Below are 17,353 nucleotides of genomic sequence, written 5' to 3'. Positions count from 1 at the left end.
TCATTTTACAGCCTAAAGAAAGCTGCAACCTACCCAAGGTTGCTCATCCTCAGAGAAGAACACAGCCACCTCCCCAATTCCCACTCCCCACTAATCTCCTTTGGAGGAAGCTCCTTAAGTCTTGGTGAGCAGACAAAGGAAACTACACTAGATAATTCACAAAAGAGGAGGACTGCAGAGTAAGGTAGTGCCCTGGACAGAGTATTAGACTTGGAGCTAGAGGAGCTGAGTTCAAATCCTAGCTTAGATGCTTACTACCCATGTGAAATTGAGCAGATCACTTAACCTATCTCACTGTCAGGTTCTCCATTTGTACTGAAGTGTATTGAGGATCAAATGAGACAAAATATGTAAAGTGCTAGCTATTATTGCTGTTGTTGATATTGGATGACAAAGAATTGACTAAATTTCTCGGACCACAACAGACCCAGCGCCACCATGAGTCTATGAGGACTAATCAGACATGCAAAAGACTGGTAGAAATTGCCAAAATAGTTTGAATAAAACAAAGGAGATAACATACATGGTAGGACGTTATTATATCGGTTCTTTCCTCTATTTTCTGGAATCTCGGCTGCAAATTTTGGTTGATTAACACCAATGAGCTTTAGATCCTAAAATACAAGACAGTAGATATTCAGTGTATAACCCAAAGCAGGGGCTTCCACATAACCCCTAGAGGCAACATCACCTCACTAACACAGGCATCTAAGTTTCCAGGATCTGCCTCATTACAGGCAAAATAATGGGAGAAGATTTGGGTACTGAAAAGAGCCCTAGATCTGGAATAGGAGGCCATGGGTTGAAATTCCAACTATAACAGTACATAAGACCAAGGTCACCGATGTTATTTAGGTCTCTGTTTTAGCATCATTGAAATGGTTGGTTTGGGTTGATTCCAAAAGGTCCCTTTCTAGCTCTAGCCCCCAGCATTATTACTGAGTGTGTCTAATGATTCCCCCATTATAAGGCTGCCCATAATGTCTTACATATCATCAAGGGGACCCTGGGTTCTCAAAAGCTATATTGGCAAAGCACAGGACTGACAAATTCCACCAAGAGAGAAAGACAAGTGATGAGATCAGTGAGGAATTCTGTCATCCCAGCACCACCAAATGATGTTTTGGGTTTTTTTTTTGTCTTGGCAACTTAATGACCATGTAATAGGGCATAAAAAGGTAGAGGGAGGCCCTAATCCAAACCAATCACAGATCCATGAAATACTAGTATATATTCTACTGACTTGAGAACTCTAAGTCTTAACTTCCACTTCTGAATAGTCTTCACAGATTGATGATGATGATGATGATGATGGTGATAATAATAATAATAATAATAATAATAGTAATGTTTTGTCCTTCATTCTCAAAGAACATGACATCAGGGAGGTGATGCCAAGGCAAGTCCATGAATTGGATTTGAGTGAGAGGAATGCCATGCTAAGTCACCAGCCTCACTTTCTCCTCTAGAGTCATCTGGGTCCAATGACCAGGTATGAACAAATTGATAAGAGTCAGCCTGAATATTCATTTCAAATTTTCATAGAACTGACAGCTGTAAAGAACACAGTCAATCTTCTCATCTCACAGAAAAACAAGCCAAGTCCAAGAACAGAAGAGCCTCATCACAAGGATGGAAGAGTGACAGAGGCAGTTTCCAATCCTTTGCTCATACTGTGAAAGGAAAAGTCTTCCCATTACTATTCTAGTCAATAGGTGGTTGAATGCCAGCGTTCTTTTGGGGGAAGAGCTGGCCAGCCTGCTGAGGACCTTCTGCTCTAAGTGAGACCCTGCTCTAAATAGTCAAAGTTTCTTTTCACTGCTAGTGGATGGGTATCCTCTCAAGTCAAAATAAAGAAATAAAAGGCTCTCAACAAAAAATGTGACTACTTGGCTACACATACCTCATATTCTTCTGCAAAACCACAGTTGGAGTCAGCCTGCTGTTTTTTAAAGTAGGATTCAAAATTCTCCACTTTAATTATCTTAGATCTGAAATTAGAAAGGAGTCATTAGAATGGCCTTAGCTCACAGTTCAGCTAAATGTGAACCAAAGACATATGCTAGGGAAATATTTAGAATTTACTTACTTTTTAGGTCTTCATAGAGGAAGGAAGAAAAAAAATAATTAGAATTCAATTGCTTATTTTAGAAACCAAAAAACTCTCAATTATTACTACTCTGGTCATTAAAAATATTTATTCTGCAAAGAACAATTAACTATATTCTACACATTTATATATGCATGCAAATAAAATACAAAAACTAGAGAAGGATAAGGTATTCCAAAAATCTTAGTTCAATTTTCAGCTACTAAAGTTTATCACTACTTTAAGACTTTTGAGACACTGTGCATATATGTATGTATGTGTGTGCATATATATACGTAAATATAGATGTAAAATTTAAATATATATATTTAAAATATAAATATTTGAATAATGAAATAAATGTAAACAAAAACCAAAACTCAAGAAATAAAACTACAAACTCAAAGTTATCATGGCTCCACCCAGAAGAAGCAAGAGGAAAACCACAAGACTAACAATCCAAAGACCTGGGTCTAAATTCTGGTTCACTACCACTCCCTAGCTGGGTGATCTTGGGCCAGTCACTTGTTTCCCTTTTCTAGACCTCACCTTCCTCAACTGTAAAAACAGGGAGAAGATAATGGAATTAGCTTTAATCATTCACTCTCTGGGTTAGTAAAATGATAAATAAGATAGCATATGTAAAGGGTTTTATGGCACTCTATCAATAGAAGTATTTGTTATTGTTGCTATGACTTATTATTTCTTCATCTGTAGAATAAAGGAGGTGGACAAAATGTTTAAAGAATTTCATAGGAGGAACTCTTGGTCAGGGTTCTAGGAGAGCCAAGTGGAGAAAGAAGTGAATTCAAGGCTGAAACACAGGAGGAGAAAGATGAGGCAGAGACTGCCCAATGGCCTGGCAGTGTTCACACAGAGGCCGCTTCTGTAGGCTGAAGCCTTTGAGAGTCATGAACCTAAGAAGGAAGCCCAAACTCCCCCACTTAAGCTAGATCTCTTATATCTCCCAATTGCCACAGACTTCTTATCACCCGATTCCTTCATTACAAAAGAAGATGCTATTTTTCAGTTCAAGGTCAAGCGACCTGAAATCAATTCCATTGCTTGTGTGCCATAGACTCTGGACAATCTGGCCCAGCTGTTTTCTTTGTGGCAGAGGGAAGCAAGGATATAATAAACCATCTCTACTCTTTAGGTAGAAAAGATGATACTTTCATCAAAGGGCGGACCCTAGAGATGATCTAGTCCAATCCTCTTACTGGACACATGAGAAAACAGGCCTAGAAAGACAAGTTACTCAACCGTAGTCATCCAAAAGAAGGGGGAATCAGAATCCAAGTCTCCTGATACTCAAAGACTTTCTTCTGCCATACACTGTTCTCCTCTCAGATGCCAAGGTGGCACTACCACAAAACCACATTAGTCAAAAGACCAAGATCAGAAATGGAGCCTTTTTGTTACTGATTTGGAGAGAGGAAGGGAGGGAGAGAGTTGGTGGCAAGGGTGGGACAGATCTATAATTTTATCATAGGAAACTTCTAGTGTAGAAACTCCCTTCCTTGAATCATATAAGTTGCTTATCTGTACTTCAAAGATGTATTAGACAGTTGAGTGACTTGCCCAGGGTCACAGGGCTAGTCTGTCTCAACGTCAGAACATGGATTCAGGTCTTCTTGATTGCTAATCTGGCTTTCTCTCCATCAAATCTAAAATGCCTCTCATTAGTTTTATTAAAAGGAAATTTCTCAGAGCTAAAATAATAAATTATAATATGCATTTATATAATAACAATAATATAAAATAACAGACTAGATTGATCCTTCAAAAGATCACAGTCACACATGCAAACCAACAGAGCGCTGGGGGACTTATAAAACACATAGATTTAAAGAACAAAACTCATATAAACTCACTTAATTTGAGAAAAGGACACATCACTGTTCTTTGCATCTTTCCTATTTTCAAAGAAAAGGAGAAAAGACAGCTGTTACTTAAATACACAGCAAAGTAACTCAATGTAGAAAAGTTTCCTCTCTTTTATCTATATCTGAATATAACTATTCACCCTCTGGACCCGAATTCCCATAAGGGATGTGAGATAGAACTTTGGTAAAAGTTGGCAATTCTAAAGGAATAATAAAGTAATTAAGAGATTAGCTAGGTGGTGCAATGGATAGAGCACCGGCCCTGGAGTCAGGAGTACCTGGGTTCAAATCCAGCCTCAGACACTTAATAATTACCTAGCTGTGTGGCCTTGGACAAGCCACTTAACCCCACTGCCTTGCAAAAACTAAAGAGAGAGAGAGAGAGAGAGAGAGAGAGAGAGAGAGAGAGAGATGCCAAACAAGAATCAAAATCCTTCAGAAGTGCAAAAGCAGTTTCAATAGACATTATGCCAGTCTAATCAATGGGTCAGTTTGAGGGAATAGATTTAAATGTTATTATACCCAAGGTGATATAAAATCCAAAGTCTAAAGAAATGCCTTTCTGTTCATGCTAGACAACAAGAAAAAAATTCCTGCAGTCTGGACCTAAGGAACAACCAGAGGGACACACTGTTCACCATGGCAGTTAGTAACCTAAAGCCTTAGGACATTGCCTAGAGCACTGAAAAGTTTGGTGATTTGCCTAGGGTCAACGAGGCATATACAGGGTTTCCTTTCTCCATTGCTGGTTTTCTGTTTATGGGGTTATGGAATTCCCTGATCAAAAATCTGTAATGGTTATTTTCCTATGATACTCATAGTTTGAAATATCTGTGAGTCCTGTGTTCAGATTACACAAGGAGTCACAGCTTAGCAAACTTAGTTCTCCCAACTCCTTTCTCTCAACTGCTGCTCCCCATGCCTACAGTTACAGACAGAGGACTTTCTGAAGGCTCCCCAAGCAGGAGATGAGAAAGAACTTCTGACGATGTAACCCGTGGCAGCACCAGTAACCTGGGCCTTGGCAAAAAAGACAGAGCCCTTCTTTCAGGCCTTTGCTAGTGACAGAGCAAGAAGGGCCTTTTTCTAATGGTGACTAAGCCCCAAGGGAGACAGTAATGCCAAGAGCTGTGATACCTAAAGGGGCACTGTTTGGACAAACCACACAAATAAATAAGAATTACCTTTTTCTTCTCCAGAAAATAAAGCCTCCAACAGCCACGATCACCAGAGCACCAATGATACACCCAAAGACTGCGCCACAGATCACAGCTGTGGAAAAAGCAAATAAGAGATAAATCATTTATCTAGGGGGGGTCCCGAGACTCAGAGGAGCAGGAAGTTCCACAGTAGTGGACAAATGTGCAAGTCATAGACATACACACACAGACACACACCTAGCAGCCCCCCCAAAAAATGGATAGAACTTGGGGTTCTGGGAAATCCTGGGGTCCAAGGATGTAGGTTCATATGCCATCTCTGATAGGTCCTGCCTGGCTGACTTTGGGTACTTCATGTCAACCTTTCTGGGGCACAGCTTCTCATCTGTCAATGTGAAGCAGCTGCACAAGTTGGGCTTTAAATCTCTTCAGGTTCTGAGTCTCAGATCCTGCAGTCCTAGGGTTGGCCTCTCCACCATTTTAGAAGCAGTGGCATTATACCTTAAGGCAACTCAAGGTTACCAGGTGGTGGAGAGAAAGACAGATGTGAAGACAGGAAGAACCTGGGCTTAAATCCTACTTCAATGTCACTGGCTAGCTGGGTGGACTTGCAGCAATTCACTTAAATACTCTGCCCCTCAGTTTGCTCATCAATAAAATAGGTTAGATTACTTCCTTCATAAAGAGAGACAAATGAGACATTCATGTAAAACACTTTATAAACCAGAAGAGGCTAATTATAATAATAATTATAACACCAACAATAACCAGAAACGACATGGCACTTTAAGGTTTACAAAATGTCATACAGATATTTTTATCTTCACAACAACCCTGGGAGGTGGGCACATTATACAAGTGAGGAATCAGATGAGTCAGGCAAAGGTTAAGTGACTTGCCCAGAGTCACACAGTGAGTGTCGGAGGCCACATTTGAAGTCGGGTCTTATCCAGACCCAAGCTATTCAGCTCTAACTATGAACAGGAAGCAGACTTTGACTCAATTCTGAATCTTGCCTCTTGTCACTATGGATAATCTGGCACAACCTCTCTAGGCCACAGGTTCCTCATCTACAAAGTGGGTTCAATAATATCCAGGTATTATCTGCATAATACTAGGTATTGTGGAGGGGATTAAAATGTTGGTCAAGTGTTGGTCAAGCATTATCAGAAAAGTCAGAGTCTTATTATTAGTAACCATATTAGAAATATTCTAACTGGGGGTGGTTAGGTGGTGCAGTAGATAGAACACTGGCCCTGGAATCAGAAGGACTTGAGTTCAAATCCAGCCTCAGACACTTAATAATTACCTAGCTGTGTAACCTTGGGGAAGTTACTTAACTCCATTGCCTTGCAAAAACAAACCAAAAAAAAAAAAAAAAAGCAAAAAAAAATTTTTTTTCTAACTGTCCTTGCCATTTTGGGGCAACAACATTGTAAACCATGAAGCACTGCAGGGGGAAAATTGCCATCTTTAGAAGCAGCAATTCTGGGATCAAGACCTGATTCTATTACTGCTTTCATGACCCAGAGCAAGTAACTGAAATACTCTGAGTCTGTCTCCTCTTCTAGGTAATGAGATACCTCTAGATGTCTATGATCTCTGTAATTCCCATAATACTAATGCACAGACCATCTGGGTGGGCATCCTAAGCATTCCAGAGTGGGGTTAGAAGTGACTTTGAGAAGCATCCAGTCCAACATGTTCATTTTACAGTTAAGAAAATGGAGACCCAGAGAAATGATTTGTCTAAGGTCACTGAACCCCGAATTTGAATTCAAGACCCTAGACTCCAACATCAAGTCGTATTTCATGTTGCAATACTGCTCCCTTCTCCCCAGGAGAGAGCACAATGCAGTATGGATTCTTAAATGGATAGGTGGACATTTTAAGTAAAAAACACACAAAGTAGAATTTGTCATTTTTTCACAATATGGCAAAGTTGCAGGGTATTTTTTCCTACCTGGATTCTGAGGTAAAGAGACTGCCTTGGAATAGAAGCTGAATGAGACATAGCTTTCCACACCATTGATGAGCCTAGGGTGGAGGCTGTCAAAGGTAATGTTGGTGAAGCCAGCAATACAAGCCCTGTTAATGAAAGGAGAAAAACACATCTGAAACCACACCAACATTCAATGCCAGGGATGTTCTGCAAGGAAAACTCCATTTAGCTAAAACAGCAGGCAAAGCAAATCTGGAGAAGAGGAACAGTTGTTGTTGGAGATTCCTGTCTCCATCCTTCCTTTGTACCCTCAGCCCTCCCTGTCCACAGCTTCCCAGGAGGGCCCCAGTCAACACTTTCAGACTGATTTCACCATCTTCTTCTCTAAGCAAACCTCTTTTCTGAGCTGAATCTCCCACCTCTTGCATCTGAGCTTTTGTCCAGGCTTTCCCCTATGCCTGATATGCCTGCCCCGGTCACCTGCTCCTTTTAGAATTCCTAGTTTTTCTTTCTTTCTTTCTTTTTTTGTTTGTCTTCTTATACAAAATGATTCACATGATTGCACATGATTACTTACCATCTTGGGGGGAGGAGGAAGGGAAGGAGGTAAGGAAGAAAATAATTTGAACTGAAAACTTTTTTTAAAAAAAATGTTAAAAATAGGGGGCAGTTAGATGGCACGTTGGATAAAGCACCAACCCTGGAGTCAGGAGAACCTGTGTTCAAATCCATCCTCAGACACTTAATAACTACCTAGCTGTGTGATCTTGGGCAAATCACTTAACCCCATTGCCTTGCAAAACAAATTTAAAAAGTGTTAAAAAACTGTCTTAATATATAATTGGGAAAAAAAATTTTAAAAAAAGGATTCCTCATTTTCTTCACAACTCACCTCAAGGACCTTTCTGAATCTTCCTGACTATTAACACCCTTATACTTCAGACCACCAGACACTGACTCAGTTTTATACCAGTCAGTATCCCCACTCCCATCACTATGGAATAGAAGCTCCTTGAGGGCAGGGATTGATGCTGTCTTTGTATCTCCAACATCCAGGACCCAGCAGACAAAAGATGCATGGAAGGGAATGGACTCACCGATAGGAACGGAGGGGTTCCAACTTCCCGTTATAATAGCCATCCGTGGTGGATTCGTTCCCAACGATGACTTCGTACTTCAGGACGTCTGACAGTGTGGATGCAGCCCTTTCCTCTTTCACAGACATGACATAGGTCACATAGGACTTCGTGGTTCCTTTCTTGAAATCATCATATGTGTATTTCAAAAAGTCAACAGAAGACGTGTTACCACCTAAGTAGCAGACACACAAAGGGAACCTTACAAGAGGCAAGAGGCTCAGGTGGCGACAGATGGGAGGGCTGCCTCATTATCTGATCCAATTCAAATGGGCAGACTGTGAGGTTTAGGAAAGGACTTAATCAAAATCACCATGGCAGGGGTGTGGCAGACTTGGGTCACGTTGCAAGCCACATCAGACTTCTGGGATGTGCTGGCTAGTTTTATTGAACTGTTTCCCCTCCTTTTTTTCTTTATCATAAACCAAGGCAGAGTATAAATATATATTTATTTATTATAATTATATGATTTATAATTTATCTATTATCTATTAATTTGTATTATGTACTAATTTATAATAAATCTGTGATTATATATAGATTATATCTGTTTATAAATAATAAATATGTCTTTATATGAAATATTCAAATCATAAAATATATATCATATATAATCATAATATATTTATTATAAATTCTCATTTGTTATATATTATAATATATAAATATTTGTATAAATATAAATTTATGAAATGTATGTATACACATATGCACACCCATATACATAGGTGTGTATATCCATGTGTGCGTGTATGTATAATGGCTGTCCTTCATTCTTGAAGAAGACTATGACATCAGGGAGGCGATGCCATGACAAACACATGAATTGGATTTGAATGAGGGGGTACTGTGCTAAGTCACCAGCCTCATATTCTTCTCCAGTGCCATCTGGGCCCAGTGGCCAGATAGGAATCAGTACGACTGGAGAAATGGCCCTGGATGAGAAGCAATTGGGGTTAAGTGATTTGCCCAAGGTCACACAGCTAGGAAATGTCTGAGTCTGGATTCCCATCCTCCTGACTCCAAGATTCCAAAGCTCTATCCACTGCACCACTTTAGCTGCTCTACAAATCGATATAAATAAAAGCTAAAGAGCTGGGTTTGGAGTTCAAAGCCTGCCTATGAATTATAATGGCCCTATATTCCTAGGCAAGACACCTAGCCTCACCAGGTTAACCTCATCAGTAAAATGAGAGGATCAGACCAGATGACCTCCCAATACCCCTGCTAAGTCTAAATCTAAACTTTAAGGGGCAGTTTTGCAGTGCAGTGGATAGAGAACCAGAACTGAAGTCAAAAAGACCCAAGTTCAAAGCTCCAGACATGAGCTGTATGACTCTGAGCAAGTTCCATAATTTCTCTTTGCTTCTTCATCTGTAAAACAGTACTTACTATTCTATTATATCCAATGATACAACTGTGAAGCCCTTGGCACAGTGACCAGCACTCAGCAAAAGTTCCATAAATGTCAACCATCCTCCTCCTCCTTATCATGATTACTATTATTGCCCAATTTGGTACAATACAACAAACCACAATTCCTTACTTCCATCTGTGGTAAGGATGACTGCATAGGCTGTTATTGGTCCGTGGCTTGCCTCAAACTTGTCAAATTTTACTACCAATGAGTTGTGGTTGATGGGGAATATATTTGGCAATCCGTCTGGAGGAGGTGGGTCTGAAAACAACAATAAAAACCATCTCTGTGTTAACATCCCAGAAAATGAAGATGCAGCAATGTTTGACTTTAGAAAACACTCCATGGCACCTGAAGATTTGCACACAAGGGGTTGCTATCTCATCTTCGATTCATAGAATTTCCAAGTTGAAAGAGACTTCACCACTCCCTTCTGTAATCCATCCAACAAGCAGCCCACTTATCCGAAGTTGTCAGCTAATGCCCTAGTTCAAGGGATTGGTGTTGTCCTTGTATCCTTCTGCAGCCTCTCACTCTTCCTCTGAACTGCCACTTCCAAATATTCTCCCGCTCCAAACCTAAAACTCCCTGCACTATGTCACTATGTTGTTTCGTAAAATTTTCCCAGAAGAAAGGCGGTTGTTACACTCAATTCTATCAGAGTCCCAGGGATAGACCTGGTGGATAATTATTGCTACTAACACAATGATCCATGAGCCCCCACTGCTGTATTTCCCACTAATAAATTAGGGACTGATAATTAACATTTACTGAAAATGAAAAGCAAATATAAAATATTTTAAAAGCATTCTATCCCTATTTCCAAATCACACTTCTCCAAAGCTCAAAGTGTACATGAAGAGATTAGGTAAAAAGACATACATAAGGAATGCATATGACTCAGGAATTATAGATCTCTACATCCTCTAATTCTGTGTTAGAAATTGTTCATAAAAGTTCCTTGACAATCATAGCTTTTATATGCATAATACTTCTACTCTATTCTATGTTGTGCTAGATTAATGCTTCACTAGACATAGCATCTCAACTCAATTAATTAATCTTCTAGGCTGCTTCTCTGATGTTCTACTTCTAAAATGTGCCTCCGTTCAAATGGACTTGCTTGACAGCAACTATAGCATCCATCATCTCCAGCTTCGTATTCAGCTGATGCCTTGACCTGAAGTAGTATTGGATCCTTCAAAGAAAAAGCAATCTTCATCCTAATGTTGGCAAAAGGGTCAGAACACTTCTCTCCTTAGCAGAATTCTTTTTTTTTTCTACCTGTCAGGTAGAGAAATATCTTACTTTTTTCATCTCTCTTCTTCTTAGCAGCAAGTTGGAGTAAAGAGTAAAATATATATTCTCTTCACTCCTTATCTCTAGCAATAATAAATAACTATTTTAATAGTAAATGAATAAGTCAACAATTGCTGTCTCAACATTTAACAAACACTTTCTTTCAGGCAGCTCAAAAACTATTTTTCTTAGAAAACTAAAGCACTTATACCCCAAGTAAGCAAACTGCCAAGTGCCAACCTTCTTATATCTATATTTCATAGAAAGTTGACTTATCATCACACTAATCCTTGATTCCTTCAAATGACACTGCCATGCTTTTTAAAACACAAGAGAAATAAAGTTGTGGAGATGGGTTGGGGTGAGGATGGAGGAACATGGTTGGGAGGAGAAGAGAACAACTATAAAATAGTTTGGTTAATCATCATCACTAACTCTTTTTCCAGACTTCAGAAGACAAAGAGATGCCTATCACAACCCCTCTACAACCTACCTGTGATACTAGTTTGGGAAGAATTCTGTTTAGGTAAACTCTTTGCCCCACAGGACAGGGTGGTGAGACTGATGTTGTAGGTGGTAGAATAATTTAAATGTGCCACATAGGTTCCATTAAAGTCATCGGCCAAAGGCATTGAATAGCAGGGTGGAAGACGTATTTCCTTGCTCCACTCCCTGTTATGGATGGTCAGATCAAAGCCATTATTCCTGCCAGGAGGACAGGGCCATCTTAAAATGAGGGTTGATTTTTTGGGCACTGGATTGCATTCAAGGAAAGCCACAGATGCAGCATCTAAAAAGAAAAGTGAAAATGTTGAATCTTTTCATTTCTGACTTTAAGACAGAGAAATATGAATATCAATTGCTTAGTCTACCGCAGAATCATAGAGCAAGAAGGAAGTTCTAGGACCAGTCATCTACTCTAACCTGGACATGGACAAGGATCCTCCAGTAACATTTGTGACAAATGGCTTTACAATATTTTACCCGAAGATCTCTAGTAACCTGAAGCTCAATCCCTCCCAAGGCATCCCCTTTGACTTTAGGGAAGTTCTCATTTTTGAGGATGCTTTTGCACAGGTTGGACCAAAACTTGTATCTACAACTGTTAGCCCTTCTTGCTAGTTCTTTCCTCAGGGCCAAAGAGGAAGCAGTCTGAAATACGAAATACTTGAAGACAGTTTTCAAAGACCACTATGCCTTCCCTTTTCCAGGCCAACAGTTCTTTCAACCAAAACTTAAATGATATTGTCTCTGGTAACCTCAAAATCTTTCACTGTTCCCCCTGTATATGCTCTATCAATATTACATATAAATATATATACATACATATATATATATATATACATATATATATATATACACACACATATACACACACACACATTTTTTCCCCTAAATGATACTGTGGCTATGGTCTAAGACCAGGACAAAGAAGAACAGGACTATCCTATGATAAGACTGCAACCACCAGTTGCTAGTAGCAATAGGAAAACATAAGAATATACAATTAGCGAATAGACAATTACTATAATTTTAGAGGAGACAGCATAGTACTAGGAACTAGGGCTTGAACTTTGGTCCCTCTTAGGAGGGGAGAAAGAAGAGAGGGAGAGCATTTGGAACTCAACTTTTTTTAATAAATGTTAAAAATTGCCTTACATGTAATTGTAAAATATAAACTATTATTTTTTTAAAAGAGAAAAAGAGATCAACAAATTGAAAGTGTACTCAGGACACAGAAACAGTAACAAAACATATCTGTCCTCAAGGAATATGTATTCTACAAGAGGAGATATAACAGGCGGATGGATGGATGGATGGATGAACAGATACATGGACAGGCAGACAAAAAGACACAGACAGACAGGCAGAGAGATAGATATATAAAGATGCAAAGTAATTTCAAATAGCTAATCACTGTAACAACTGAGGGAAATCAGGCCAAACACTTGGAAATCTTTATATCTGTAGGGAATATATATGTGTGTGTTATTACATAATAAAATGTCTATGGAAGACTTAAAGCCACCAACACAGAAAATTCAAGTTTTTCTCAACAGGTGGCACCTAAAGGAAGACAGAGAAGAGGAGGAAGTAGAACCAAGATGCAAGATTTTCTGAAGGCAATATAGAAATGACTGTCCAGATGGACAGAACACCCACAGCCATGGTGAAACAGAAATCTGTCTTTAGAGGAAATCTTCTGAAATGCTCACCTGTACAGAAGGATGTGTAGCCAGGCTCTCCTTGAAGAGCATTCTCTTCTACTTGGGAATAGATTCTGACTTCATAGGAAGTGCCAGGGCTCAGGTCTGGGATTGTAACATTTCTGATGCTCAGTGTCCGATTGATGAACGTTGATGGGTTGATGGACCCTTCCTCAATGAGAATGATGAGATAGGTGTAGCCAGTGGAGGCACTGTCAGTTTCTTGCCAGTTTAAGGTTACCTCTGTGGTACTGATGCTTGAAATATTGATGGCTGACACTGGGCTAGGTCCTTGACAAATAAAAGGTAATTAGTTAACTAGAATTATGGAATCACATACACTTGTGTTTGGGTTTGTTAAGTTTTTTTTCTAGTTCTTTAACCCCTCTGCACACACACACCCATCACTGTAGTGAGCCAGTTCCCTGGAGGCAACCAAAGATCTCTCAACTGCCAGATCCTTTTTGGCATTGGCTCAATCCTAATTCCATTTGGTTTCCCTTGTATGTTTGATATTGATGATCAACCCTGCTCCTCAATGTCCCTTCCCCCCCAACTTGGTTTCCCTCCTGATTCCCTTCTTCCCTCCCTCACTGCTTCTTCTCTGCCAGATTGCCAGTCAACAACTACCACCTTAGCATGGGTGCCCCTCCGGGAACCAGACTCGGCTTTCCTCTATTCTTTCTTTACTATCTCCCTCCACCCACTCCAAACACCTCTACATCTGCTCCTATGGATTCTAGTATCAACTCATTGCAGGTAGCAACCCTAATCTATCTTCAGAACTCCAGTCTCATATCAGCAACTGCTTCCCACTAAAATAACTTCTGATGGATGTCCCATAGCATTTCAACATGCTGAAGATGAAAATTATCATCTTCACCTCCCCCCAAAAAAATCATCTCCTTCTCCAACATTGCAATTCTTTCAACCATCCAGGTTTACAACCTCAGTCAACCTTGATTTTCCTTCTCCCTCACACTTCACATCAATTTTTTTACATTATCAAATCTCCACCCTATCCCTCATTCATCTCCTTCTCTCTATTCACTTGGTTTTCAGTTCAGGTCCACAACACCACTCCCAAGACAATCATAATAATCTCCATACTGTTCTTTTTGCTTGCAGTGTCTTCCTCAGCCTTCACCCTGAAGAAGTTCAAACTTCCTAAACTTAAGGTACTGACCTGCTTTGGGCTCCCCAGCAACAGGAATTGTGTGTGTGTGTGTGTGTGTGTGTGTGTGTGTGTGTCTGTCTGTCTGTCTGTCTGTCTGTGTGCTTGTGTGTATGTCTTTCAGAACAGTCAGGTCCCAAATCATCTCCTAAGACCCAGGTCTATCCATATCACTCCCTGGTTCTAAGACTTTATTTGTTGTGTGACCTTGGGCAAGTCATTTAAATGCCATTGCCTCAAGTGAATAAAAAAAATGTTTTAAACTAGCTCTATGACTTTGGGCAAATCACTTAACCCTGCTGCCTTGCAAAAACAAAAAAAACAAAAAAGACTTTACTAGACTCCCTGTCACTTATAAAATAAAAGGTCACCCCCTCATGCTAGCTTGTAAGCCCCTTCACTGCCTGATATCTATCCTCCTTTCTGGCTGAATTTACTAATCCTCCTCAATGCATCCTGTTGTTGCCTTGAGCCCACACAAAATCGGAATGCACTGTCTGTGGTGCTCATAGCTTCCTCTCAGAATTCCTGTTTTCTTCAAGATTGACTCAAATATTAACACCTCAAAGTTTCCCACACCCTTTTATCCTGAACCCTAATTGTTAATGGTTTCCCCTCTTCTTCAATTTTCCTAAAATTATACCCTATTCCATGCTAAGGGAAAAAGGATGCAATCTCCTTGAGGGCAGGAACATCTTATTCTTATATCCCCAGGACTCAGCCCAGGGACCAGCACCTACTGCTTAATGAATGTTTGCAGAACTGAAAATGCAGTCTTCTCTCACCCAGATGAAATCTCACTTTTCCCAGGATAATGAAATTCTCAAATAATACAACTCTGAGGAAAGATAATTGGAGAAACTCACTTGTATAGACAACTTGAGACACTGGACTCCCTTTTGTCCCATTTCCTACTTCTGGATAGATGGTGACATTATAACCTGTCCCGGGTACTAGGCCACCAATAGTTTCATTAAGGAAGTCTGTTGTAGAGTTAAAGACCTGGGATCCATTTGTTTCCACCAGCAGATGATAACGATACTCTAGGGATGCATTGTCCCTGTTCTGCCATTTTAAGATTATTGTAGTTGTGTTAACACTTACAACTTCAATGTCTGAAACAGCACTCGGCTCTATTTAAAGGAAATGAGGAAGAGTAAAAATTAGTGCAGAGATGAACATGAATAGAAAAAAAAATTACTACCAGTATCATTCCCTCACCCAACCAAGAGGTATCATAGGCAGGACTTGACCTTGACTCTTCTTGAGTCCCAGGCTAAGTTTCCAGGGGTTCCCCATCTGTAGTAATTCCCCTGTGTAACTGCACCTGTGATTTCAATTATACAATAAAACCTCTTATGAAGAACTAAACAAATCCTCTCTTACTAAGGTCTTCCTCCACTGTCTCATCATGACATGAAAATGATTCTGGGTTCTTGGAAGTTCTAAGGGAAGTGCAATGAGCTCTGGTTGGTCATATCAAAATTCAAAGTCTTTTGAGTCTGGACCCAAGATCAGATTCCATGACCATCCTCTTGAGGACTGCCAAGATAATTCTCACGGAAAACAATCACTGGGAAGCCAGCCATCAGGTAGATTTTTTTTCCCCAAAGAACAAGTGGCTCCTAAAGGTTGTTTACTAAGGCCCAAGAAGCATTGCAGTGGTAGAAGACTCCTTCTATAATAATGAAATCTTGGGTTCTGGAAGCATTTAAGTTACTATGCACAGCTAAGGCTTAAAAAAGAAATAAAACAATAAATAAAAAGATTCTTCAACACTTACCAGTCATTTGTTCAAGTTTTCTTGAAACTCCTTCCCTTCCATCCGGTGCTTGAGGAAATATTTCAAAACAATAGGGTGTCCCGGGTGTCAGGTCTGTAACTAGAAGCTGCTTCTCTAGCTGTGTCTCATTTCTGGGGAACGAATGACTCGTGAGTTCTTTAACAAGGATCCTGAAGGAGAAACCTTCACTGTTCCAAGCTAAGCTGATGCTGGTGGTGTTGAAATTCTGTACTCGAAAGTCAGAGACTGGAAGGGGTGCTGTAGGCAGAAAAGAGGGGTCATAGGTCTCAGAGAGTCAGGGGACAGCTCAGGTTGTCCAGGATGGTGAAACTCCCCTCCCCATTCACCGCCTGGCAGCTGACCTGAGGACCATGATGTGGAGATATAACACCCAACACTGTAACCAGAGGAACTCCCACATTCCAGAATCTCAGAATGGAAGGGACCTGAGAGACCCAACCTTTACCAGGATAAGACTCCTTCCCCCCACAACATACTGACAAATAGTCACCCAGTCTATGCTTAAAACCCATTCCAAGAATGGGAAACCCACAACCATCTCTTTTGGGAGAACTCTAATTACCATTACCACCATCATCCTTATTACTATTCCTATTCTTAGCACTCACTCTAACTTTTTGTGGAATTCCAATTTATCCTCATCGTCATTAATCATTAGTTATGACAGCTTTCTTGACATCAAGCCTAAACTTGTCTCTTTGCATCTCCACCCACTGTTCCTAATTCTGTCTTCTGGAGCCAAGACCAAATCTCTTCATTCTTTCACATATCAGCCCTTCAAATCTTGGAAGGTAATTATCATGCTCCCTCTCAATATTCTCTTTTAGAGATTAAACAATTTTAGCTTCTTTAACCAACCCGCAGATGGCAGAAACTTAAGGATCTTCACTGTCCTGGTCATCACACTCTGGACAATCTCCACTTTTACCAATGTCCTTTCTAAAAAGTGGTGCCCAAGAGTGAGTACATTATGGGGAGGAGTGTAATTGGAACTGAAAATAACAAGGGGCAATATCGCTTTCTCAAGGATTAGAAATACAGCTCTTTACAAGAAAATCCCACTTCTTCATTTGACTCAATCTAATAAGCATTTACCCTGACTATATCGAGCAACAAACTGGGCACTGGGACCACAAAGACTGAAAAAGAAAAATAAAACTTGTCAGAGAATTACAGCAATGCTTCTTTTTAACATATACATTCCAATAGATCAGGTGTGTCCGCCCCATGGTCCATGAA

The 17,353-nt window shown here is 40.0% G+C and overlaps 1 protein-coding gene across 1 annotated transcript in view; it reads right to left on the bottom strand.

Annotated features, from left to right (window-relative positions):
* PTPRJ (protein tyrosine phosphatase receptor type J) overlaps nt 1–17,353 on the bottom strand; it is a 167,724-nt gene that overhangs the window by 10,765 nt on the left and 139,606 nt on the right. The window contains exons 8-19 of the mRNA XM_074230654.1: nt 16,094–16,351; nt 15,177–15,443; nt 13,146–13,427; nt 11,423–11,719; nt 9,760–9,891; nt 8,175–8,388; nt 7,099–7,223; nt 5,160–5,247; nt 3,964–4,005; nt 2,090–2,098; nt 1,904–1,991; nt 524–614 (exon numbers count right to left, since the gene is read on the bottom strand). Coding sequence (XP_074086755.1) covers nt 524–614; nt 1,904–1,991; nt 2,090–2,098; nt 3,964–4,005; nt 5,160–5,247; nt 7,099–7,223; nt 8,175–8,388; nt 9,760–9,891; nt 11,423–11,719; nt 13,146–13,427; nt 15,177–15,443; nt 16,094–16,351 — 1,893 coding nt within the window. The remainder of the gene's footprint in view (nt 1–523; nt 615–1,903; nt 1,992–2,089; nt 2,099–3,963; nt 4,006–5,159; nt 5,248–7,098; nt 7,224–8,174; nt 8,389–9,759; nt 9,892–11,422; nt 11,720–13,145; nt 13,428–15,176; nt 15,444–16,093; nt 16,352–17,353) is intronic.

This window comes from Macrotis lagotis, chromosome 3 (genome assembly GCF_037893015.1).
Source record: "Macrotis lagotis isolate mMagLag1 chromosome 3, bilby.v1.9.chrom.fasta, whole genome shotgun sequence".
Taxonomy (NCBI): Eukaryota; Metazoa; Chordata; class Mammalia; order Peramelemorphia; family Peramelidae; genus Macrotis; species Macrotis lagotis.
This window is presented reverse-complemented; position numbering and strand designations above follow the sequence as displayed.